Source organism: Rhincodon typus, chromosome 4 (genome assembly GCF_021869965.1).
Source record: "Rhincodon typus isolate 14 chromosome 4, sRhiTyp1.1, whole genome shotgun sequence".
Classification (NCBI taxonomy): Eukaryota; Metazoa; Chordata; class Chondrichthyes; order Orectolobiformes; family Rhincodontidae; genus Rhincodon; species Rhincodon typus.
Genome location: NC_063335.1, coordinates 19,431,154 through 19,455,696, shown reverse-complemented (window position 1 = coordinate 19,455,696; position 24,543 = coordinate 19,431,154). Strand labels below are relative to the sequence as shown.

Genomic DNA, 24,543 nt, shown 5'->3' with positions numbered 1-24,543 from the left:
TCGCCTCAGGCGGGGATGCGACGTAAGTGGGGGGTGACAGTGACGTCATGACGTCCCGCCGCCAGTCCGAACGCAGCGCTAACGCTCACCGCAACAGTCACGGCTTGTGGGCAGGAAATTGACTACAATTCCCAGAGCGCACCGCGGGTACCCGTCGCCCCGCCCAGCCCCGGTCTCTTGGGAGTCACGTAAGATGGCGGCGGCGGCGGCTAGGGTAAGAGTCGTTCTGAGAACAGTGAAAGAAATTATTGTGCAGTTCTGTCCCTTTGAGTCCAATGTTCGCGGCGCCAGGTAGGAAAGGCCTTCAGAATAAAGCTTTATTTCGTACTCGTTCTTCTGGTGATTTTGTCTTAGTTTGATACAGTTTGCCCCTTTGGTGAAAACAAACTTCTCAACAGAATTAATTGGATTTTCTGGAAGACGTGCATCCAGTTGTACTGAAACTGCGGTGCCATAATGGTCTGTAATTTCTATTGTAAATCAATATCAATATATGTCCTTTATTTTCGTTTTTAAAATCCAAGCAACTCCCGGTGCTGGAAATCTGAAACAAAACCAGAAATTGCTGGAAAATTTCAGTTGGTCTGGCAGCATCTGTGGAGAGAAAGCAGAGTTAGCGTTTCGGGTCCAGTGACCCTTCTTTAAAGCCGATGGCAACTTGAAAGAAGCATCACTGGACCCGGAAAGTTAGCTCTGCTTTCTCTCCACAGAGCCTGCCAGACCTACTGAGATTTTACAGCAATTTCTGTTTTTCTTCCCCCACTTCGATTATGCCTATGGAAGATTAAATAACAATGCATGTGTTGGAGATAATTTTTTTAAAAAGCAATATGCCGAAAATCTGAAATAAAAATGGAAACATTCAGTTCATCAGGCACTGTTATTGGAAAGAAACGTGGAGCTGAAGCCTTAACTCTGCTTTTGCTTTATCTGGAAAGAAAAAAAAACTATGCACAGCGAAGATGAAAGTGATGCTAAGTCAATTGCTGTTACAGGGAGCCACCATGGATATGACTCGGAGAATGATCTCTGTTGTAGCCCTTCGGTGATTCCATGTGCAGAGGATGTGATATATGTCTCCGTTTCAGGAAAAATCTTGGGTTAAATCTCAGAGCCTTATGACAAGGACATGGGATGGAGAGTCAGATCTATGTAGGCAAATGAAGAGAAATATTGCTGCAAAACAGGATTTAAGGAAATAATTTTGGACTGCAGGGAAGTGGTGTTCTGGGGGGATATGCGCTTGGGCCAATATTGTTTACAACGCAAAGGATTTAGTTCAGAAATTGAGCTAAAGTTGAGGAATTTAGAGGTAATCTGGAATTAAGTGAGGATGGCTATAGCCAATAATATGGGTGACTGCGCCAAAATATAAAAAGTCACAAATGTGCTTGCGGATGAATATGCAAGGATGAAGATGAGTGGTGAATTTACCAAGGTATGGAGGTCTGGTCACCCATATCACTCTGTCTATACCCACCTGCAACATCTTTGCATCATCTCACCACTTGCCTTCCTATTTTTGTCATCTGCAAACTTCGTGATTGTAAATTTATTTCCCTCATCCAAATAAATAATAATGGCCCCAGCACTAATCACTAGTTACTGACTGCCAGCCTGAAAATGTCCCCCTTATTGCAACTCTATTAGTTAGCCAATCCTCTTTCCTTGCTAATATATGACCTCCAACACCATGGTCTCTTATTAAACAGTGTAATGTGCGGTACCTTATCAAAAACATTCTGAAAATCTAAATACTTTTATTATTATTTACAATTTATGTAGATGACTTGGAGCTGGGGTCAAAGTTTCAAGACTCAACACTGGAGTTTACCAACTTGAGATCATAAACTCTGTCCCCCATTTTGGTCTCCCCAGTTTCTTGTTTATGTGGATTTGATGTCAGAAAAGTTAACCCATTTTCTGTTGTTAATGCCTACTCTCCATCAAGAATTGCCTCTTTAGGGCTCCCTTTGCATTTTGCTGTGGGGCATCTTTCCCATCTGTCTCATTTGCTCCTTCTTTTCTGCCCCCTTTTTTCATTGCAACATAAAACACAAGTTTTCCAGACCTGTTCAGTTCCAAAGAAGAGTCACATTGAACTCAACATTAACTCTGTTTTTCTCTATCTACAGGTGCAATCACACCTGTTCACTTTGCATTTAACAAGTCTTGTGTTGACTTTCCTTAATAAAGCTACACTAGTCCAAGCAACTATTAATTTTGTTATGGATTCAAATTTCTAAAAGCTTTCTCCCTACAGAATTAAACTGCCCTGCTTTGAACAAGGGTGCAACACTTGCAGTTCTCCAGTCCTCTGGTGCCACCTCCATATCTAAGGAGGATCAGAGGTACATGCACAGTTTCCACCCTTACTTAAGAGGCATCTTGACTGAAACATATAAAATCCTGAAGAGTCTTGACGGGGTACATTGTGAAAGGATGTTTGTTTTTGTGGGATCATCTCGAACTCGGGATCTTTGTTTCAGAATAAGGGATCACCGTTTAAGATGGCGATGAGGAGAAATGCTCTCTCGCAAAGGGTCATGTGTTTGCAGCTCTGCTTCTCAAAGGCAAAGCCTTCGACTATTTTTAAGCCAGTGGTGTATAAATTCTTGATGAGCAAGACAGTGAAAGGTTATCAAGGACTGTTGGGAATGTGGGGTAATCGGATCAGCCATGATTATCTTATTGCATAATGGAACAGGCTTGATGGGCTGATTCGTCTACCTCTCCAAATTCATATGGTATTATATTTACTTCTCTTAATGCCGTTGGATACATTCCATTCAACCCTGTTGACTTGTCTATACAATCAGCTTTTTAATAGCCTCTCTTTATCAGCTTGTAATGCACCTGGTATATCAACTACCACTGCACTATTTTCTTTCTTGGTAAAGACAAATGCAAAGTACTTAATTAGCATCTGACATATGACCAGATCTGTTTTGTGGTCCCTAATTGGTTCCACTCATCCTTTAACCATCCTGTTGTTTGTGTGCCAAAAGAAATCTTTGGATTCCCGCCTTTATGTCAGCTACCACTTTCTTCTCAGACTCTGTTGTTGCAATTGTATTTCCTTTCTCAGTTCCTCTCTGAGCTTTCTATATTCAGCTTGGTTCTCACCTGTATTAACATTTGACATCTGTCATACAGACCCTTTATCTGATTCATTCTACATTCTGCTTTGTTACCATTGAACTCCGGCTTTGATTGCTGTTCCTTCGTCGCGCAAGAATGTACGTCAGGTGTACGTGAGCCATCTTTTAAAAAGTAGCGTGTTGTTCAGTAACATTTTTGTCAGCTAATCTTTGATTCTTGTTTACCCAGAGCTGGGCTCTCAAATGAAGTATTTTTAACTCTTTTATATTGCTGCTTGTTTGTCTCCCAAGTGATTTCAAACCTTATGATACTGTAAGACTATCATCACAGGGTCCTTGGTATATCCTGTCATACCAACAGGTAAACACAACTTGGGGTGGCAAGAACACAAAATCCAATAGAAGTGCGAGACTTCAATCCATCACCAAGAGTGGCATAGTAGAACCACTACTGACCAACTGATCAAGTCCTAAAGAATAGAGTTGCTTCACTCAGGAGGTCAGAAAACTAACAAGATGGTAACATTTACTTGACCTTGCTTTCACAGGTCTAGCTGTAGCAGATATCCGTGACATTATTAGTAGGAGTGATGCTATGACCAGACCAAACCCCCTTCATATATATCAAGGAGATAGCCTAGACCCTAATTTTTATCTTATATAAAGGCAAGTTTAAGGTGCTGCATTTCATTTGTAATTCAATGGTCACACTACTAGGCTTTAAGCAAAGCACACTTTATTCTTACCCTACAGTTAAAATACAAACAAAAGAAAGAAGAATCAGTATAACTTTAACTCTATTGGAAATCTTAACAGAACAATAGATTATTTAACTACTAAACAGCAACTGTTCCAACATAGTAATATCTCATAAACATACATTTTGCAAAGGCAAATTCAGTAAAATAGATTGTCTCACATGCAGTGTTTCTCCAGTCCAGGAGAAAAGATGTGGCTGAGAGAGAGACGGAGCAACTTCAATAGCCAGCTTCAAAACCCCAACAAATACTGAAACTAAACTAAAACCCTGCTTCATTGGGAGCCTAACTCCACTCATTTCTGCTGCTTCTGTTATACCAACCCCTCTCCAAAAATAAACCCTGGACGAAATACACCTCTTAGAGCCAAATATCGTCACAGTGACCATCACACAGTCATTGTGAGCCAAAGCCCTATCTTTACTTTAAGAATACCCTCTATTATGTGGTGTGGCACTACCACTAGGCTGAATGGGATAGTATTCAAACATATCTTAACAACTGGACATTTATGTGGGACTGAGAGCATCAGATGCAGAATTGTCTTCAACCACAATCTGTAACCTCATGATCCGGCTTATCCCACAAGCTACTGTGTCCACGAACCCAGGAGTCCAAACCTGTTCAGAAACACTGAATGAGTAATATCCTTCTGATGTCCCTAGCATCACAGATGCAATCTTCAATCAATTCAATTTACTCGGTGTGTTGGGTAAAGGATTGAATGCTGCAAGGGTTATGGACCCTTACAACTTATTGGCAGTAAGACAAACAAGGGCGGGACAGTTAATGGTAGGGCCTTGGGGATCATTGTAGAACAGAGAGACCTAGGGGTTCAGGTACATAGTTCATTGATAGTTGTGTCACAGGTAGACAGGGTGGTAATGAAGGTGTTTGGTGCGCTTACCTTCATTGGTCAGACATTTGATAGAGGAGTTGGAATGTCATATCGCTTGTTGTATAGGATGTTGGTGAAGACACTTTTTTGGAGTACTGTGTACGCCTCTGGTTGCCCTCCAATAGGGAACAGATTATTAAATTGGAGAGGGTGCAGAAAAGACTTGCAACGATATTACCAGAACTGGAGGGTTTGAGTTATAAGGACTGGTTGGATAAGCTGGGACATTTTACACTGGAGCGTAGGAGGTTGAGGGGTGACCTCGGAGGCTTTTAAAATCATGAGGTATAGATTTGGTGAATAGCAAAAGTGTTTTCCATAGGGTACAGGAGTTCAAAATAGAAGGCATAATTTTAAGTTGAGAGGAAAAAGATTTAAAAGGGACCTGAGGGGCAACTTCTTCCCACACGGTGGGGGGTGGTTCATATGTGGAATGAACTGCCAGAGGAAGTGGTAGATGCAGGTATAGTTACAACATTTAAAAGACATTTGGACAGGTACGTGAATGGGAAAGGTTTAGAGAGAGATGGGCTAATCGCAGGCACGTGGGACTAGTTTAGTTTGGGAAACTTGCTCAGTATGGGCAAGTAAGACTGAAGGGTCTGTTTCCATACTGTATGACTCTATGACACTCTAACCATTTGCACCCCTATCCAAGATGTACCAATACAGCATCTATGTGTCCTGACAACAAAAAGCAGGACAAATCCTGTAAAAATACTGCCAGACTTGCTGAGTTTCTCTAGCAATGTTTTTGTACAGAATGCAAGTCAGGAGTTTGGAATACTCTCCAGCTGCCTTGATGGGTATGGTTACAACAACATCTGAGGAGCTCGACACCATCAGCAGCAAATCACCAACTTGATTGGCATCCCATCTATCACCTTCAGCGTTCATTCCTCCACTACTGATGCACAAGTGGCAGCAGTGTGCACCATCTGTAAGATGTACTGCAGCAACTCACCCAGGCAGCAGCTTCCAAACCCTTAGTTTTATCGTTTTAGTAGGACAAGGGCAGCAGATGCATGGGAACACTGCCATTTAAATGTTGCACTGCAAGCACACAATATCCTGACTTGGAGCTATATAGCTGCTCCATCACTATCATGGGGTCAAAATCCTGGAACTCCCTTCCTTACAGCACTGTGTTACTTACCCTCCAAAGACTGCATCAGTTGAAGACAGGTCATCATTTTTTTTTCCTAGGACAATTAGAAAAGGGGCATATATGAGGACCTAGCTAGCAATCCCTAGACCCTGTGAAAGAATTTTTAATAATTCTAAGTTGTCATTATTTCTATGAACACGTGTGTTTCAGAATTCAGTAATATAAATTCAAATAAAACAGTGCATTTTGCTAACTGCTAAAGAGAGACAATTTTTTTGGAAAAAAACGTTTGCAAATGTGAGACCTTGCACATGTATGGTTATACACTTACAAAAGTGTATTTCTCACTTGAACAGAAAAAAAAGCGTGAAAAGACTGTGTTTGTTTTTATTTGCATAGTTTGTGCCCAGTTACATTTTATTTCCAAAATTTTGTAGGGAATTTCTTGCTGCAGTAGGAACAGAAAAGGCACGCCTAACAAACTCTAATTGCCGGATTGTAGCTGATGTAAAGCATGATGAGACGGAGCCTGTTGTATCAGTCACCTTCAGTAAGTTTTGCATTACTTTTCAGTCCATTAAAGGTCAAAAATATTAAAAAGAAACCCAGATTTCATTCCCTGGAAGTCCAGATGGTAAATTGTTTGGGTCTGCAGGCTTTAATATGCAGCTTTGAAAGAGGCACTCCATATTTTTCTCGAAGCTTTCTTTCACCATTTGGGGATTGATGTCCTCCATATAATTTTTCCATAACTGATTGTCAGTCCGAGCTGCTGATTAACATCTGCAATTGACTGAAGCAACTTGCTTAGCCTTGAGTAAAAAAAGTCCTGATCTGAACCTCTTTTCCTCTCTACTTGTCTCTTGTCCTTTGAAACGATCCTTAAAATTTTACTTTTTGGACCAGTGTTTTAGACTTTTCCCCTTTCGGTTTGGTATCAGTTTTATCTGGTTACATGAGTGTGATGCGCCAAACTCTACCCAGCCGCATTTGTGCTGCTTTGTAAAGTATGATGCAGAGGCCAAATGTTTATTTGCATGTGACAAATAATGAGAGAAGGAATATCTATTTTCGCTCAGTTGAACCTCGTCTGGTTGGTAGTGAATAAATGCATTGATAATGGTTTGACAGGAAATATTCCTGCCAAAATGACTTACCATGCGCAAGGGGAATTAGTAAGGGGAGAACATTCAGGAAAAGGAAATGTTTCACAAAATGGTCAACTTACTGTGTCAAACTAGAAAGTATTTTTGTGCCAAAAATGTTGACTCAACTTAAAATGCTGTATTTTAAGAAAGAATATACAAATTAGGAGCAGCAGCAATACAGATAATCGCTGATTAGTTTTTATTCCAAATTCTAAATTCATCTATTTCTGATGATCTTTTTTATTTCCTTGGCAAACAAGAATCTGTCATCTGTAAATACTTTCAATAACTCTGCCACTACTGCCTTCTGAGGGGGGGAAAGAGTTCCAAAGTTGTACAACCCTGTGAGAGAATGGGTAAAAAAAATCCCCTCATCTCTGTCCTAAAAGGGCAACCCTTACTTTTTAAAAGTGTCCCCTGGATCTGGGATCACCTGTCTTTTACATGTTCACTTTGTCAAGACCATTCAGGATCTTACAAATTTCGAAGAAATCACTCTTGGCTGTTCTGAACTCTAACGCAAACCAACCTAACATTGTCCAATCTACAACAAAATAATCCTGCTTATTCCAGGTATCGATATAGTAATAAAAACAAAGTTGCTGGCAAAGCTCAGCAGGTCTTGCAGCATCTGTGAAGGAGAAAACGGAGTTAACGTTTCGGGTCCGGTGACCCTTCCTCAGAACTCCGTTTTCTCCTTCACAAATGCTGCCAGACCTGCTGAGCTTTTCCAGCAACTTTGTTTTTCTTCCTGATTTACAGCATCCGCAGTTCTTTTGGTTTTTATCAATATAGTAATACTTCTCTGAACTGCCTCCAATGCATTAGCATCCTCCCTTAAATAAGGAGACCAAAACTGTGCAGTGTTCGAGATGTGATTTCACCAATGTCCTGTGTAACTGAAACATAACATCCTTAAGTTTAATCCCCCTCATAATAAAGGCTACCATCCTATAAGCCTTAATGATTATGCACTGTATCTGCATACTAACCTTTTGTGACTCATGGACTAAAACACCTAAATCCCTTGGCACCTCAGAATTCTGCAGTTCTGCATTTAAGTAATACTCTTTTTTTTTCCCTGCCAAAGTGAACAACTTTACATTTTCCCACTTTATATTCCCATTTGCCAGATTTTTGCCCACTGGCTTAACTTATCTTTATTGATTTGCATCTTTATTGTGTTACCTTCATAATATGCTTCCTACCTAACTTGTGTGATCTGCAAATTTAGTCACCATTCCATCAATTCTGTAATTTAAGTTATTGATATAAATTGTGAAAAGTTGCGAGCCTGGCACAGGCCCCTGCAAGACCCTACTTGGCACATCTACCAATCTGAAAAAGATCTTTTTGTACATACTCTCTGCTTTCTACCGGCCTGCCAATCTTCTGTCCATGCTAATATTCTATAATCATAGGTTACAGAATGCTATTGTGTATTTAATATCCCTCACAATAAACAAGTAGTACACCATATTGGCAAGCTCATATCAGGAGTACTAGTACAACATTAGTGCTCCTTATTTAAGAAAGAATGCAAAGGCTTTGGAAGCAGTTTGTAGTACGAGACAACGGTGTCTAAAAATCTAAAAATAGATAACCCCCCACCCTATCCCCATAGCGCTGCATTTACTATGGCTAATCCACTAATTTGCACATCCCTGGACACTGGGCAATTTTGCACAGCCAGTCCACCTAACCTGCATGTCTTTGGACTGTGGGAGGAAACTGGAGCACCTGGCAGAAACCCGTGCCGACTTGGGGGGAGCATTAAAACTCCACGCAAACAGTTGCCCAAGGCTGGAATTGAATCTGGCTCCCCAGTGCTGTGGTATAGCAATGCTAACCACTGCTAACAATGCTAACTCTTTTGTGCTGTCTCTCGATCTCTCATGCAGTCTCTCTCACACACTTCACCTTCCCCCACCTGGATCCAGATCTACACACTTCTTTCAAGGGTCCTGATGCCTCTCCCTCCTTCAACAAATCTTAATCGCTAGCGCATCTGCACACATCTCTCTAGCGCATACTGTCTGTGCTCCTCGGTATCAGCAATGCAGCCGAATGGGAAAGGGTGGACAAAGAACGAAAGAGAAGGCCTGATAGGATGTAAATTCAGAGTTATTATTGGATAATAGAGTTGGTGAGGTACAGCTAAAGAGAGTGGTACAGGGAGAAGCAAATAAACAAAAAATATGCCCAGAAGAGATGTGAAAGACAAAATCATGAACAGTTGCCACCTGAAAGCAAAAATGTGAAAAACCGGTTTAAGGTTAACCTAAGCAAAGAGAAGGAAGCAAAATAGGGAAATGGAGATTATGCTCTGATGCTCTGATACTCTGATACTCTCAATGGAGAGCTGGTAACATAGTTGTAAAATTGCTAGACTAGTAAGCCAGAATGCCAGGCTGATGTCGTGGGAACATGGGTTTGAATTCCACCTTGGCAGAGGTGGAAATTTGAATTCAATAAGAATTTGGAATAAAAAACTGGCCAAATGTCAACCATGTAACCGCTGTTGACTGTCGTAAAATCTCACCTGGTTCACTAAGGTCCTTTTTAGACAGAGAAATCTACCATCCCTCCTGGTATTGCCTGTATGTAACTCCAAACTCACTCCAATGCGAAGCCCACATCTTGTGGATAAATCAACAAATGTTTAGCCCAGAAGGTTGCACAGTGCCTAATCAAAGTATGTTGTTTCTTGAGCTTGTGCTGCACTTTGGTGGAATGGTGCAGTAGGATGAAGACAGCCTGAGAACAAGGTGGAAAGTTAAAGTGGCAGACCACAGGAAGCTCTGGTTGCAGTCTGGACAGAAGTGTTCCACACCTATTCTTTTGGTTTCCCCAAAGTAGAGGAGACCAAATTGTGAGCTGCAAATGCAGGAGATGAAATTTAAAGTATGTGTAAACTTCTGCTTCAACTGGAAGGCATCCTTGGGCCTTGACAATGGGGCAAGTGAATCTAAAAGATGTAGAAGGTGTAGCATTTCCTGTGCTTGCATGGGAAGGTGCCATGGGAAAGCGTTGGAGCATTCGGGATGACTGAGGAATAGACCAAGATATTACAGAGAGGATTGTCTGTTTGGAATACTAAAAAAGGAGGGAAGGATATATTGTGTTTGTTGGCAACACTCTGGAGTTGGTGGAAGTGACAGAGAATGGTCTATTGAATACTGAAGCTGGTAGGGTAGAAGCTGACGGCAGGGGAATTCTGTTGTGTATCAGGAAGGGTGGGGATGGGGTGAAAGTAAAGTGCAGAAAATGAGTCCGACACAGTTGAAGGCCATGTCAATCATGGTAGGGGCAGGGGATGTTTGCTTGAGGTGCAAGGTAGACAAATTCATTGCGTTGGTTTAGAAGATTGTATAATCAAAACAGATGCCATGGAGGGAGAGGAATTGGGAGAATGAATGGAATCTTTACAGAAGACTGGATGTGAGGAAGTGTTTTGAGTTAATAGAGGGAGATGGTGAGCTGATGATACTTTGATAGCCAGAAATGAAGATAAAGTGAGGGTGAGAAAGAAAATCTGAAGTAGGCTGTGTATAGGTGAGAGAAGGGTGGAAATTGATAGCAAGTTTAATAAATGAAGTTTTATGATTCAAGGCGAGTGTAGGAAGTAAGCATTGTTACAATCATTGGCATAATAAAAAAGGGGCTGTTGATGTATTTAAACAAAAATTAAGCACATATTCCAAAAATACAGACAGTGCTGCAACCATGTTGGTACCCATAGCAACGCCTTTAATTTGGAGGAAGTGAAGGGAGTTAAGAGAAGTTGCTCAGTGAGCAAACACATTCAGGCAGGCAGAGAAGGGTAGTACTGGATGGGAAATGTTGGTCTACCATTAGCGTACAAGTGGCAAACCATCAGGCCATTCTGGTGAGCAACAGAGGTCTAGAGAGAAAAGCAGAACTGTGGATGCTGGAAATCAGAAACACAAACAGAAATTGTTGGAAACATGCAGCAGGTGTGGCAGCATCTGGAGAGGAAGCAGGGATAACGTTTCGGGTCCAGTGACCTTGCTTCAGAACTGATTGTAGCTGGGAAGAATGTAAAGAGTCTATTCCAGATGCAGTACAACTGGTCAAACTACATGACGTTACGCAAAGCACAATTTATTTAAACACTAGTTAAAACACAACCAATGAAAGAGAAATTTAGAATAACTTAACTCTATTGGAAATCTTGAGAGTAATAGATAGTAATATTACTAATTAACTGTTCCAATGTAGGAACATCCCATAAACACACCTTCACAAAGATGGAAAACTCCGACACAGATTCTCACATGCAATTCTTCCATCCAGGAGGAAAACATCAAGAGAAAATTCAGAGAGAGGGTAGCAGCCAGATGACATTCACTGAAGCTTCCAACCTTTTTGAGACCCCATTAGCTTCTGATGCTGCCTGGCCTGCTGTGCTCCTCCAGCTCCACACTGTTATCTCTGACTCCAGTATCAGCAGTTCTTAGTATCTCCTCCGATTGTTTCTGGCACAGGATTCTGTGTATTTCTTAAAGTAGGAAAGAAGTTAAGCTAGATATGCTACAGGATTGAAATTACAATGGTCATTTATGTTAGATTATTCTGCAAATCACTTGAGGGTTCCCACTTTCCTGTCCTTTCAGACTCTCCAGTGTTTCTTGACTCTCTCAAGCTCCTAGCCATAGTCTACAATCTTTGCTTCAGCTCAGCTGCAGCACGTTGTTGAACATGAATTTCTTATGGCAGAGTGGTCGTATCCACCTGTCCTGGGGGTGTGTCATAACGTGCCCAAGCATTTGATTAAAATAATTACAGTTACTTTTCTATTCTCTGCGAACAATGGTTATTGGGCTATCTTGTTTGAGGGTGATAGTTCTTTTTGCCTTTGAAGTAAAGTGTTGTAAGTGGTTATGTGTCATTTCACTCATTGCACATTGCCATTTTGATAGCACTTCTGCACTCTATTTCTACAGTGGCTGTGATAAATTAGATGATATTGGCACAATTGTAAAATATTGGAAATGCATAACAGTGCTCAACCTTTTATTTTTATTGAGAATGTATTCCCTACTACTACCTCGCATTTTCTGACTCTGTTGGAGCCTTCTAGGCTGAAAGTGAGAAGAAAAGGCGCAGAACCTAAATTGTTGACACATTCAATACTGTTCTTAGCTGACCATTTAAATATGTAGGTTTTTTTAAAAAAGTACCAGTAACAAGTTCCCATTCAACTTTGACTTGTTTCTGCATTGAATAATTGTTTTTATCAAAGTAAAATTTGTAAAATTTAGCTGCTTGCTTACATGCAGTTGACCAGAAACAAAATGTTGACTTGTTTAGTGCAGAATGTCGTATCCAGAAACAAAACAGAACCTGTGATAAGAATATTAGTGTGATAAGCGCTTAGTTAACTGCAAGTCTGTGACTTTAGCAGAATAATGAGACGTTAGTACTGAAATCAGCATCCGTGTTTATAGTTTAATGGAATTTCAAAAAGCCTTAAAGTAATGAACTTTCATATGATGATTCCTTTGCCTTTAGAAATCTCTCATAGATGTTTTGTCATCGATAACACTGTCTGGAATGCAGAAGTTAAAATGTTATTTGCAGAAACTGTGTTCAATTGATATTGGAAAGCCCCTTCTTGGTAGCTCATGAGAAATTCTCTAAGTCTCTGTGTGCCAGTGGCTAGTGAGACCACATTTAAGATTTAGTGACCTTTTATTGTAGCCCTCTTGTCTATTATGCCATCTATTAGAGAAAAATACATATTGAGGCAATTATGTCAGCTTGGCGCAAAACCATGAAATTTATGAGTAACAGAAAATTGGATTTTTTAAACTTTTTTTTACCCTAAGGGTGCAGTAAAAAATGCATTATACATGCACTGTTGTACCATTTTGCAGTATATATCATTACAGAAGTTGTATTTTGGTGATGTATGAAATTATTTCCTTTTTTCCAAAGGTTTAAAGCATACTTATGAAAATAAAACTCCAAAATCATATTTAAGTAAATTATGTGAATGCTCAGCTTTGCATGAACACTTTGGCTTGTTTATTTTGAAGTAGTTATGATAACTTTTTGACTTTGACAAAAATTTCTTTTTCCTACAGATGATGGAGAAAGATTGGTCATGAAAGCAGCAAACTTGACAAGCAGGGAGATGCTGTCATTTTTCCATGAGAGATGCTTTGCAAAAGACCCTCAGGCATATGAGAAGGCATCAAAAAAAAGCCACTAACATTAAATTGGATATTCCCGTTATGTATTCACTTATTCCTGAACATACTTGGAAAATCAAGCCTTGTCAAGTGCTGAATGATGTTTTACCATTTTAGTTTAAAAATGGCAAACTTGGCAAAAATGGAACTGATCAGTATGTTAAAACATCTTTTCACTTCTTCATTCAGGTGTCATTTTAAAGATTATTTCTTTCTGAAGTAAGACCAAAAAAATGTTACCAGTAACATGGGGAGTTGTGGTCTTCCAGTAACTATCAAAATAAGTGATTGTGAATCCTAATTTATTGCCCTATTGGCATATTATGCCTGAATTAGCCACTTAAGTCCTGTCAATTTAACAATATTGTGTTTTACTAATTGGTACTTTTTGTTGATACAACTTGCGCCACCTTTTTGTGACTATATCGGTGATTCCAAGATATAACTGAGGACAACAGAAAGTTATATGCAAATAAAAGTCATTTGTCTTCAGATACTTAAAAAGAGCCTTGATTAAAAAAAGCTTTATTTTTAAGCAGAAAATATTAGCAATTTTTAAACTAGGTGCATCTCTTGTCATGAATAGAATTGACAGAGCTGTTACACATGTTTATCTATGTAAGGAGTACAGTGCTGGTATTTGAAAATCTTCTGAATTAACATGGGTATGATTGTTTCCCAAAGACCTTGTTAAGTGATAACCATTGAAATTCCTTCAAACAAGAAGTGGATGTGCTCATTTCCCATAATATTACATAGGAAAAAAAAACTTGCATTTATGTAACGCTTTTCATGATCACTGGTTGCAAAGTGTTTTGTAGCCAGTTGAGTACTTTTTAAAGTGCAGGGTAGGAAATGCAACAGCTGATTTGTGCTCCCCAATTGCCCACAAAGAACAATCTGATAATGACTAAACAATTCATTTTTGTGATGTTGATTAAGACATTAATTTTGGTCAGGATGCTGGAAATAACTCCTTGCTCCTCTAAGTAATGCATGGGATCTTTTCTATTCCAACAAAGCAGGCAGATGAGGCAACGGTTTAACATCTGACGTCAAATATGATGTTTCCATCAATGCAGTGCTCACTGTTCATTCTGAAGTGGAACTTGACCCTGAACATTGTGATTCAGAGACGTGTCTGCAACCAACTGACAATGGCCAACGTACACAGGAACAAATATTGTGGAATTCAAATGAGACTGTCTTGTAACGTTTACCAATTTTACACCTTCTTGGACTTCCTTCAGGTTGGTAGCTATGCTTCCAGCAGCGAATGTTTTCTGTATGTACTGGAATGCACCCACACTAAGACTGCTTTGTGTGTTACTATTCTGCTGTGCCCACTATTGCTGCATTGATGCGGGTGGCAGTACCTGGTACCCAGAGTATGTTGAGTAATGTAGCTGTCAGGACTTTTGTGTGTCTCCGTGGCTGCTGTTCTGATAGGTAACAAAACAAAATATCTTCTTGGATTGTAGCTTCAGAAGTTGAACTAAACCTGTCTCATCTCTGGATTTGGCCAGTTTGAGGGCGAATTCAAAGTGCTAATGTCATGGTTCACTGAGTTAGGGCATCACTAGCTGTCACCAAACAACTGTGTCACACTGATTTACAGACACTAACTGAATTGATTTTGGGTCTTCTCTCTGAATATTGTTCTTATAACAACTGCACTTGCGGGTGATGTGATATTAGTTCCTCCTCTAAGATGTGAGGTTTTCTTAACTTCCCACCTTTAACATGAAATCATACCTCGGCAAGTGATGAAATTTAAAAATTCAAATAATATACGTGGAATTGAAATCTAATCTCAGTAATGGTGTCCATGAAGCTTATCACCAAGTGTTTTTTAAAAAAAAATCTTATTCACTAATGTCTTTTTGGGAAAGGAAATCCACTATCCTTTCCTTTTGTAGCCTACATATAACTCTGGTTCTGCAGCGATGTGATTGTGATTGACTCTTAACTGCCCTCTGAAATGGCCTAGTAGTTCAGTAGCAATTCAGTTAGTCTCTCGTCAATGATAGGGAAACTATTGGAGAAAATCCTGGAACGGAGATAATTGACCTCAGCAGGTAGTAAAGAAGACAGATGGACTGTTGGTCTTTTATTTCAAAGGGAATTTAGTTTACAAATAGGGAAGTCTTGCTAAAACTATACAAGGTATTAGCTGGGCTGTATCTACAATGCTATGAACAGTTTTGGTCCCCATAGCTGAGTAAAGATCTATTGACTTTGGAGACAGACCAGGCAGTCCAGAGACTTTTCACCAGGGGCATTGATACTGAGTATGGAAGGATTGTTTTATGAGATAAGGTTGAATAAGTTTGGCCTATACTCATTGGAGTTTAGAAGAATGAGAGGAGACCTTAATGAAACGTATGAGATTCTTAAGGGGTTTGGCTGGGTGAATGCTGAGAGGTTGTTCTCCCCCTGTGGGACAGTCTGTGACCAGTGAGTGTAATCTCAGGATAAGGGGTTATCCAGTTAGGACAGGGATGAGGAAGAATTTATTTTAGAGAGTAGTGAATCTGCAGAATTCTTTACTGCAGATTATCAAATTATCTTGCAAGTTAGTTTGAGTAATAGCATTAGCAAAGCGCCCAGTCAAAATATTGGTCCTGACCTTGCAATGGTCCAATCCATCAAATGTGTGCAGGTCCAATGCCTTAGGAATCTAAAGCCCTTCTTCACCATTGTTTTAGCCAGCCATTCAATACTATCCACCTATTTTTGTATTCAATGCTAGTATTCACTGCTACTACTTCTTTTTCCTAGCTTCCTGAAATCTATTATTTGCAGGGCCTCATCCCTTTCTACTGTAAACCTACAGCAACATAATGGGGCATTACCTCCAACTGTTTACCACTCTCCCAACCCCCCCCCACCCTGCCCCGTCTACCCCTGAATAAGTGTTAATACTGTAACCTACCCAGAACAATGTCATCCCTGCCATCATGTCTCCATAAATTCACTCGAAACAATGGAAAGATTATAATATTAACTAACGCTTAATAGCCCTCTCTCGCAACCTGAATAGGCTGCAGGACATCAAACAGTTTCCTCTACCATCATGTCCCTACAGTGTGCTGCTTTTTATCTCTTTGAAATTTCCTTATACACTACCTACTTCAAACTTTTATTTAGGACAACCATCTTGTATTAACATACGGATTTATACTTTTTAAATAGGACAGCTACTCCCTTTCAGAAATTTACTATCAAAACCGCACTTCCGTGAAGCTGCATGAATGAATGTGTAGGAACTGTCAAAAACCAGCAACAATAGATGAAATCTGACAATCCAGCTGCGGGAGATCAGTTTAATATCCTCCATATGTTTATTTAGTTCTCACTTATTTAGGTCATATTGGTCTAGTATTTTTACTAATGTTACTAACTTTAAAGACAAGAATTAAACCTCTTAATTATGCAAGCTCAGACCAGACAGGCATTCTAATCCCATCAGGAGAAACAGCCAGTATTTAACAAATGCTTCTCCAGGACAGTTGTCACGTAAACTTGTGTGCAATAGATATGACAATATGACACCATCGGGCTAAACTTTTAATGTATGTAAAAACTGTATAAAAAAGGTTACTGTCAAATTGTACTTTGAGTTCCGTCGCTGCCTTAAACTGTGCTGCTGCAGATGCTCAATAAGGAGGCTATTTTTGCCACTGGCCAATCTCCGTCGCTATTGAACTCAATCCCACAGGTGCAGAACATTATTAAACTACTTTGTCTATGTGGGTGAACAATCATAGAATCCCTACAGTGTGGAAACAGGCCATTTGGCCCAACAAGTCCACACCACCCCTCCGAACAGCATCCCACCCAGATCCAACACCCTGCCCTTTCCCTATAACCCTACATTTCCCAGTGCTAATGTACCTAACCTACATAACCCTGAACACTATAAGCAATTTAGCATGGCCAATCCCCTAACCGGCACAACTTTGGACTGTGGGAGGAAACCGGAGCACCCGGTGGAAACCCACGCAGACACGGGGAGAATGTGCAAACTCTACACAGACAGTCGCCTGAGGGTGGAATCGAACCTGGGTCCCTGGTGCTGTGAGGCAGCAGTGCTAACCGCTGAGCCACTGTGCCACCGTAAAACTATCACAGGGCCCAGTGAGACCTTGAATTCATAGCAGGTAAGATATTAAATAATCAAATAATAAACAAAAAAAAAAAGTGTATACTAAAGCAATAATAGCCAGAACAATACATTTTAGTGGCAATGATGATCAAACTCTATGCTGATGCAATTTCACATTAAGTATTGTATCCAGGTATTCTCTGATGCAATCTGCAGGCCTTTGGAAAATAATCTTACGGAGATATACAGGACCTCAGATTTCAAATTGAGGATGGCAAGCTCAGGAATAGGCACCAAAATCACAGACCGATGAGATGCTCCTGACTGAGAACGTCCTGGTGTGGTTCCCACCAAGATGAGTGAATTGGTGTGAAATTTGTTGTGCTGAGATCACAAAAGAAAATCAAAATGTTAATACTGCCAATGCTGCTACTGCTTAGCCCCATCTCTTTTGCTGCTTCCTTAGTTCTTGCCCTGCTCCCCTAGTTCTCTGCTCACGCTTCAGTCTTCTTTCAGTACATATCGGTCAGACCAGTTCAAATGATTTCAATTTATTTACTCTTCCAAGAGTTTTTATCTCTTTCAATCCGTTCCATCGAAATGATATGGGGCAGTTGATCCACACCTAGAAAACCTATTTGCATTTTTAAATGACTTCCCAGGAATGTTGTCTCTGTCCAGAAACCACAAACACAAGTTACCTGACTTTCCAGAAACCATTCAAAGACTGTATAGAGTCCATGTTGCTGCTTTTCCAAAGATAGAGTCCATTGACAATTACTCTGAAGGGGGGATGGTGTGCCCATCACAATTCCACCTTGATCCAGCGCTGGAGTAAGGGGGTGATGTTGGTTTGGTGTGGTGCCAGGAAGCTGACAGGTCAATCAATACCATAAAATGGTATAGCTGCCTGCTTCTATTCACGCAATGATTGGGGAAGAAAACTTGCCTAGTATTTCTGACTGGAAGCTTGAGGGATTGGATGTCACATTTTGACTTTTCAGGTAATCTTTGTGGAAGTGCTGATCTAGTTGGCCTTTTGAAAAATAGAAGACACTTTGACTTTTTTTTAAATTATCTGGCTATTTTAGTTATCTTTCATTTTTAGCATTAAATGTTCATTTAAAAAAGTAAAAGAAAATGCGGGGAATTACTGGGGTAAGTAACCACAACCAATTTTTATTGAAGTGAGTCATTTCACAGGGCTGACAACAGATGCCTATTAAGAATTAGAGGAATTAGGGGATGTCTGAGGAAATTATTAAAGATGTAAGTTTTGAAGGCATGCTTGTAGTGACAAATGGGGTAGTAAAGTTTGAAGAAAGCATGCAACTCATGGCCATGAAGTTGCAGCCAAGCAATAATGATGCGGGCACCAGAGGAGAAGCCTGCACAAATACCTCCAGCATCAAAAGACAAGGCCAAAGCATTTGCATCCACCTTCAGCCAGAAGTGCCAAGTAGATGATCCATTCTGGAAACAGTTAAGGCTATGCTGATGACATATCATCCATGGTACAAAAAACATGGTCCAGAATTGGTAGCGTCCCTAGCTCACTGTCCCAATACACCCACAACTCTGGCATCTGGCCGACAAGTTGGAAAAAAGGCTCGGACAGACACGTATTAATTCGTAAATACTGTGCTACATGTTCTCTCCTTGACTTCCGATGATTCAGTCTAGGTACAGATGTGTTTGCCAAAACACTCTGATAGCCTTACTCTTTTCTCAGCAATTGTCACCAGCTCCAACTTTTTTCACATGAATTCCAATTGAAATTCACCTCTCAGGGACTTCCTTTTCAACTTGATGGCGGGGAGGTGGATATTTTTTGTCCCAATCTGTTTCTTATCTGCTTTGCTCCTGTGACCTTACCTTTAAATACATACAGCTGAACTGGGCTGGAGGCAAGCTTAGTTGTCAATTAGTGATAGGGAGCAAAGCCAGGAGGCAAGAGATACCAGCAGAGCATAAGTGGCAAAAGCCGACAGCAGTGATGTTTGGCTTATCACTGCCTTGCAGAGAACAGCAGGCAGCATCTCACGCAGAAATGGCTAAACAATCAAATAGAGTGAAAAGCACAAAGTCAGATGCACCATCTCCAAGGTTCCTGTTTTGTATTTTCAATGTTTCTAAAACATCTTGAACATGAGAAAGGGAAATGGGATAAATGAAGAGTAAAGTTATTGTACAAGATGTAATTGGAGTGTGGTATTGTCCAGAACAGTGGTAGTAGGAATTTTCCAGACTGATGGATTAAGTTGATTTACTGCTTGGTACTGAGAGCGTTGTAAAAGTAAAAGTTATATTTTTGCCTATGATCACAGGAAGCCCAAATAAGGTTAGAGATGGAACAGTTGTGGGAACAATTCCGGGTATTTTTCCATCATGGAAGTTAGGAGCAGAAGTAGGCCATTTGGCCTGTCGAGCTTGCTCCACCATTCATTATGATTGTGGTTGATCCTCCATTTCTGCTTTCTCCCCATACCCCTTGCTACCATTAATATATTTTTAAAAATTCTATCTCTTTCTTGAATATATTCAGCAACTTGCCCTCCACATCTCTCTGAGGTAGAGAATTCCACAGGTTCACTACTCTTTGAGTGAAGACTTTTTTAGTCGTCTCAGCCCTAAATTGCCTATCCCAAATCCTGAGACTATGCCTAATTGTTCCATACTTTCCAACCAGAGAAAACACTTCTGCATTTAGTCTGTCCAGTCATGTTAGAATTTTATATGTTTCAGTTAGATTTCCTCTTATCCTTTTAAACTCTGTTGAATGCAGGCCCAGTCAAACCAATCTTTCCTCATAGGACAGTACTTCCATTCCAGGTATCAGTGGTACAGTCCTTCTATGTTAGGTTGATCCTTTCTGAGGTAGGGTGGCCACAACTGCACCAATTACTCCAAGTATGGTCTCATGAGAGCCCTGTACAACTGAACAGATCCTCTTGCACTGAAGGCCAATGTTCAATTTACCTTCCTAACTGGTTGCTGCACCTGCCTCTCTTTTCATTGACTGGTGTGTACAGACACCCAGATCCCTTTGTACATCCACACTTCCCAATATATTACCATTCAAATAATACAGTCTTTTTATTTTCGCACCAAAGTGTCTAGCTTCACATTTAGCCACATTGTACTTGCGTTGACCAGTACTTGTCTACATCACCTTAAAGCCTCCTTGCATCCTTCACATAACTCGCATTCTTGCCCAGTTTTGTGTCATCAACAAACTTGGAAATGTCGCATTTGGTTCCCTCATCCAGATCATTTATATGTATTTGTGAATAGCTAGGATCTAAACATCAATCTCGTGATATACTACTTGTCACTGCCTGCCACTCAGAAAAAGACCCATTTATTCCCACTCTTTCTTGCCCATGAACCAATTCTCGATCCATGCTAATATATTACCACCTGCTAATGCACTTTTACGTTTGAATTGAATTTGCTTTATTGTCACATCTACTCAAATGAATGCAGTGAAAAGTTAATAAGTTGCCACTTACAGTGCCATCTTAGGTACAAAGATACCTAGGCACAGATTCTTCAGTTACAGATTAGTTACAGTGTAAACATGTCACCAACACAGCACCATCTTAGGTACAGTCCTTAGTTACAGAATAGAGGAATAAGGAAAAAAATGTTACATTACAGCTATATGCAGTGTAACCAGAAGTCAGAAAAAACAAGAATCATAGTTAAAAAGACAAACATCACAATCTCTTTCCAAGGGCTCCCCACAGCAGACCAGCGTAGGGGGTTCCATGTAGTCTGACTGCTTTCCGCACTGGGCTGTTGTTCCTGCTTCCACAGCAGGCCACTAACCCCACTCCCGCACTCGACCTCCGGTCACTGGCTTCCGCGCTTCTGGCCACTGCTCGCTGGAGATCTTCGCTAGATGGACTCCAAATCATATCGCTATAGTGCCCACTTTGAGATCTACCGGCACCCCAAAAGACGAAGAGTGTGTACTACCCAGTAGATCGTGTATGTGTGCCCTGTCTGTTAAATGTCTGTTTTAAAATGGCCAACTTTTCTGGTCAGATCTCATTACCTAGTATTACGCATTTGGAACAGCATATTGTGGAGGGCTGCAAATCTAATGCTCCTGCACAGATACCAGCTGGTGCAAGTACGTGAAGGATTTAGGTATTGAGGAGATTGACTTTTGAAGGACAGAAGGAGCATTAATCCACCTTTTGACTGTTCAGAAATCAATCATTTTCTTGAATATAATTTCAGTGTTCCTCAGTAATGAGATGGTTCTGCTCCTTTATTAATTTACCAGATTGCCTCATTGTCATATTATGTATCATCTTGTACTTTGTGCAAGTGAGTTGCCTCAAGCAAACCAGGAATATGTATGCCATTTTAATGCCTCCATTTCATTCAATATATTTTTAACCTCCACAATAGTGAATTTTGTCTACTCTGAATCTTAACTGTTCAGTGATATGTCAGACAGTGTTTAAGAAAGTTGATGCAATCTTTTTCCAGACATTTCAGTTTTTTATTTCTGTGTGCAATGGCACAGGAGGTTGACCAGTTATGCATTATATACAAAGTTCGCATCACCTTCCCTTAAATGTTTTCCAAGATAAATTTCTAAATCTCGTTTTATTATAGTCTGTCTGGAGTTTTATTGAATGGAGGTTCTATGCAAAGCACATTGTAATCCTGTACTGACGATGTGCAATTTCAGCCCAATGGTGACCTGATACTAAGAAACATTTGTGAACATTAATTTGAAGAGTTATCAGTATACAGTAATCTTGTTGGGATATCGAAGTGGTGTTGTATTTACACACAAAATGGACAAAAAGTTGATGAGCTGTTTGCTGCTGACAATTGCATATAGGCCTGTTTTTAAAAGCAGGGTTAGCTTCTTATTCACATAAAAATCACATTAGACAGGCCTTGGTTGCACAATGGGTGATGGATATTTCACCCTCCCCGCTTATCAATTGCAGTCTGTCCCTTTGGCACTGGAGTGCAAGGCGTGCAACCATTGAAAATCACTACCGTGGTATCTAATCATGAACAATTCACATTAAATCCGTCCTTAGACTTCACTTCATTTGGATGCCCCAAGGCTTCATGGTATTGTTCAAACTTTTATGTAAGCAGGTGTCGTAGCTAATTTCTGCACAGCAGGACTCCCAAATAACAAGTTGACTCCAACGGATGGTTAATTTGATCAACAGTAGTGATGACTGAAGGATATGAATTAGTCAGAACGTATTCCTTTTTGAAGTGACAAGAATCTTTTGCATCTGACTGAACAGGGAGAAATTTTTAAGTCCTCATTTAAAAAGCAGCCCTTCTGACAATGCCATGCATCCTAAGTAATGCATTGACATGATAATTTGTTATGTGAGGTTTGGATTATTGTTCTGACTTAGAAACAAGAGGAATATCAGTGAGATAAATCAGTATCATATTAAACAGGGACACATATAATTATTTTTAACATTGTAATATGATAAACTAAACTGGAGGGCCCAACAAGTTGGTCCGTCTGTGAGATCTTCATTCAGTCTTGAGTGCATCAGTGAGAAAATGTCTCCTCTCTTTGTTGGCTATACCAAGACTAAATGTTTCATTCTTGTTTTTAAATTTCTCTGTGACCCTACTCCTCCCAATATATTTAATCTTCTCCAATCCCAGAACCCTCTAACATTATCTGTATTCCTGTAACTCTGGCCACTGGTACAGCTCTGCTTTTAATTCCTCTGATTTATGTTACTTCAGCCCCAATCTCTGTAATTACATCCCGCTATCCCTCTATCTCACATTCCTCTTTTAGGACTCGGCCAAAATCTTGGACAAGATTTCAAGAAAACAGATCTAATATCTTCATACATGGTTCATTGTTGAACTTTGACTTATGACGATCCTATGAAGCACTTTCGGGCATTTCATTATTTAAAAGAGATTTATAAATATAGGTTGCTGCTGTTTACACAAGAAATCTCAGCCTAGTTCCAATGAGCTCCTGAGCACTGCACAGAACTGTCCCTACACTGTCATTCGCCCAATTTTGCTAATGTAGGAAACATAAATTTGAAAATTGTAAAGCACAGTCTTAGCCAGTATACAGCTCACATCTTGTCTTTCTTGATGATATTGTCTAAGTGTGAAATTGCTCTATTTAATGCACTAAGGTCTGTTATCTGAACAAATCTCCAAATAAATACTTTGAAAATTGTAATCTAAGAGGTTACTGTGTAATATGTAAATAAAACACGGTCAATATCATCACAGGAAGTGATGCAGTGTCACTTGACACATTATATTGCTCTCTCACAGCCTTGTGGAAAGTCAAAGTCTTTGTTAGATGTTGGTACCATTAGTTATGTTTGCAAATAAAAGTTGGTGTATTTCGTTCTATTTCAGGCTCTGTAGACATTCTTTGGCGACAGAAGACTAAGAGCAGCTTAAGAAAACAACAACCAAGGATGTTAGAGAAATTGGACCAGTTTTGTCAGATTGAAATAGCCTATCCAACTAATGCTGGTGTAACAGGCCATGTGTGTTACTGCCTGTGCTATCTTTGTCCATTAACGCATTTGAAATACATAGGGTACAATAATTAACACAGAGGTATAAACATGAATGTGTTATTGAGTGTACTAAAAATAAAAGAAAGCAGAAGTGTTGAAGACACCACAGTGGAGTTGCAATAGAAATGTGTAATTATGGAAACCTCAAGAATTTATGAAAATAAAACATCAGCACCACCTGCTGGCTGAAAATAGTAAGAATCTTTTCCGTTCAGTACTTTTAACAGCTGCGGCAACTGAAAATGTTTAAACTGCATTAGTTTGACAATCAATTCAGCAGCTCTCGAATCCAATGCGTGGAAGCAGATAGGCAAAATATCTGATCGTTTGGACAGATTTGTTACTGATAAACTTAGATTTTTTTTGTTCTTTTTTGGGGCTCTTCCAGCCTGTATACAGTGACAGTCAGTAGACAGCCTGAGGAGAGTATTGGGATGAGATGCTCAAAATCATGGCGCACCCAAGCATTTGATATAATAAATATAAATAAAAATATAATATTTCAAAAGCAGAATTCAGCGAAGGATTCTTCTGCAATATCAGGTTGCACAATGTTACAAAGCATTCTGTACCTTTTAGGGAATATGAGGTATGACCAAACATTAGCAGCTAGCCTTTCCCTCACCAAAGTATCA

The 24,543-nt window shown here is 39.9% G+C and overlaps 1 protein-coding gene across 4 annotated transcripts; it reads left to right on the top strand.

Moving 5' to 3' along the window:
• Nucleotides 1-59: 59 nt before the first annotated feature.
• mrpl53 (mitochondrial ribosomal protein L53) lies at nt 60-24,102 on the top strand. Of its 4 annotated transcripts, none has more exons than XR_007261858.1 (5): nt 157-291; nt 6,303-6,415; nt 13,124-13,386; nt 14,314-14,481; nt 23,742-24,102. XR_007261858.1 is itself a non-coding variant. In XM_020527924.2 (3 exons), exons 1-3 carry the CDS (start codon nt 194-196, stop codon nt 13,249-13,251), a joined length of 339 nt encoding a protein of 112 aa, XP_020383513.2. In that variant the 5' UTR covers nt 60-193; the 3' UTR covers nt 13,252-13,735. The 4 variants fall into 4 exon arrangements, 1 of the variants encoding a protein (XP_020383513.2); XR_007261859.1 differs by having other exon boundaries at nt 14,257-14,481; XR_007261857.1 differs by having other exon boundaries at nt 14,254-14,481.
• The last annotated feature ends 441 nt before the right edge of the window (nt 24,103-24,543 follow it).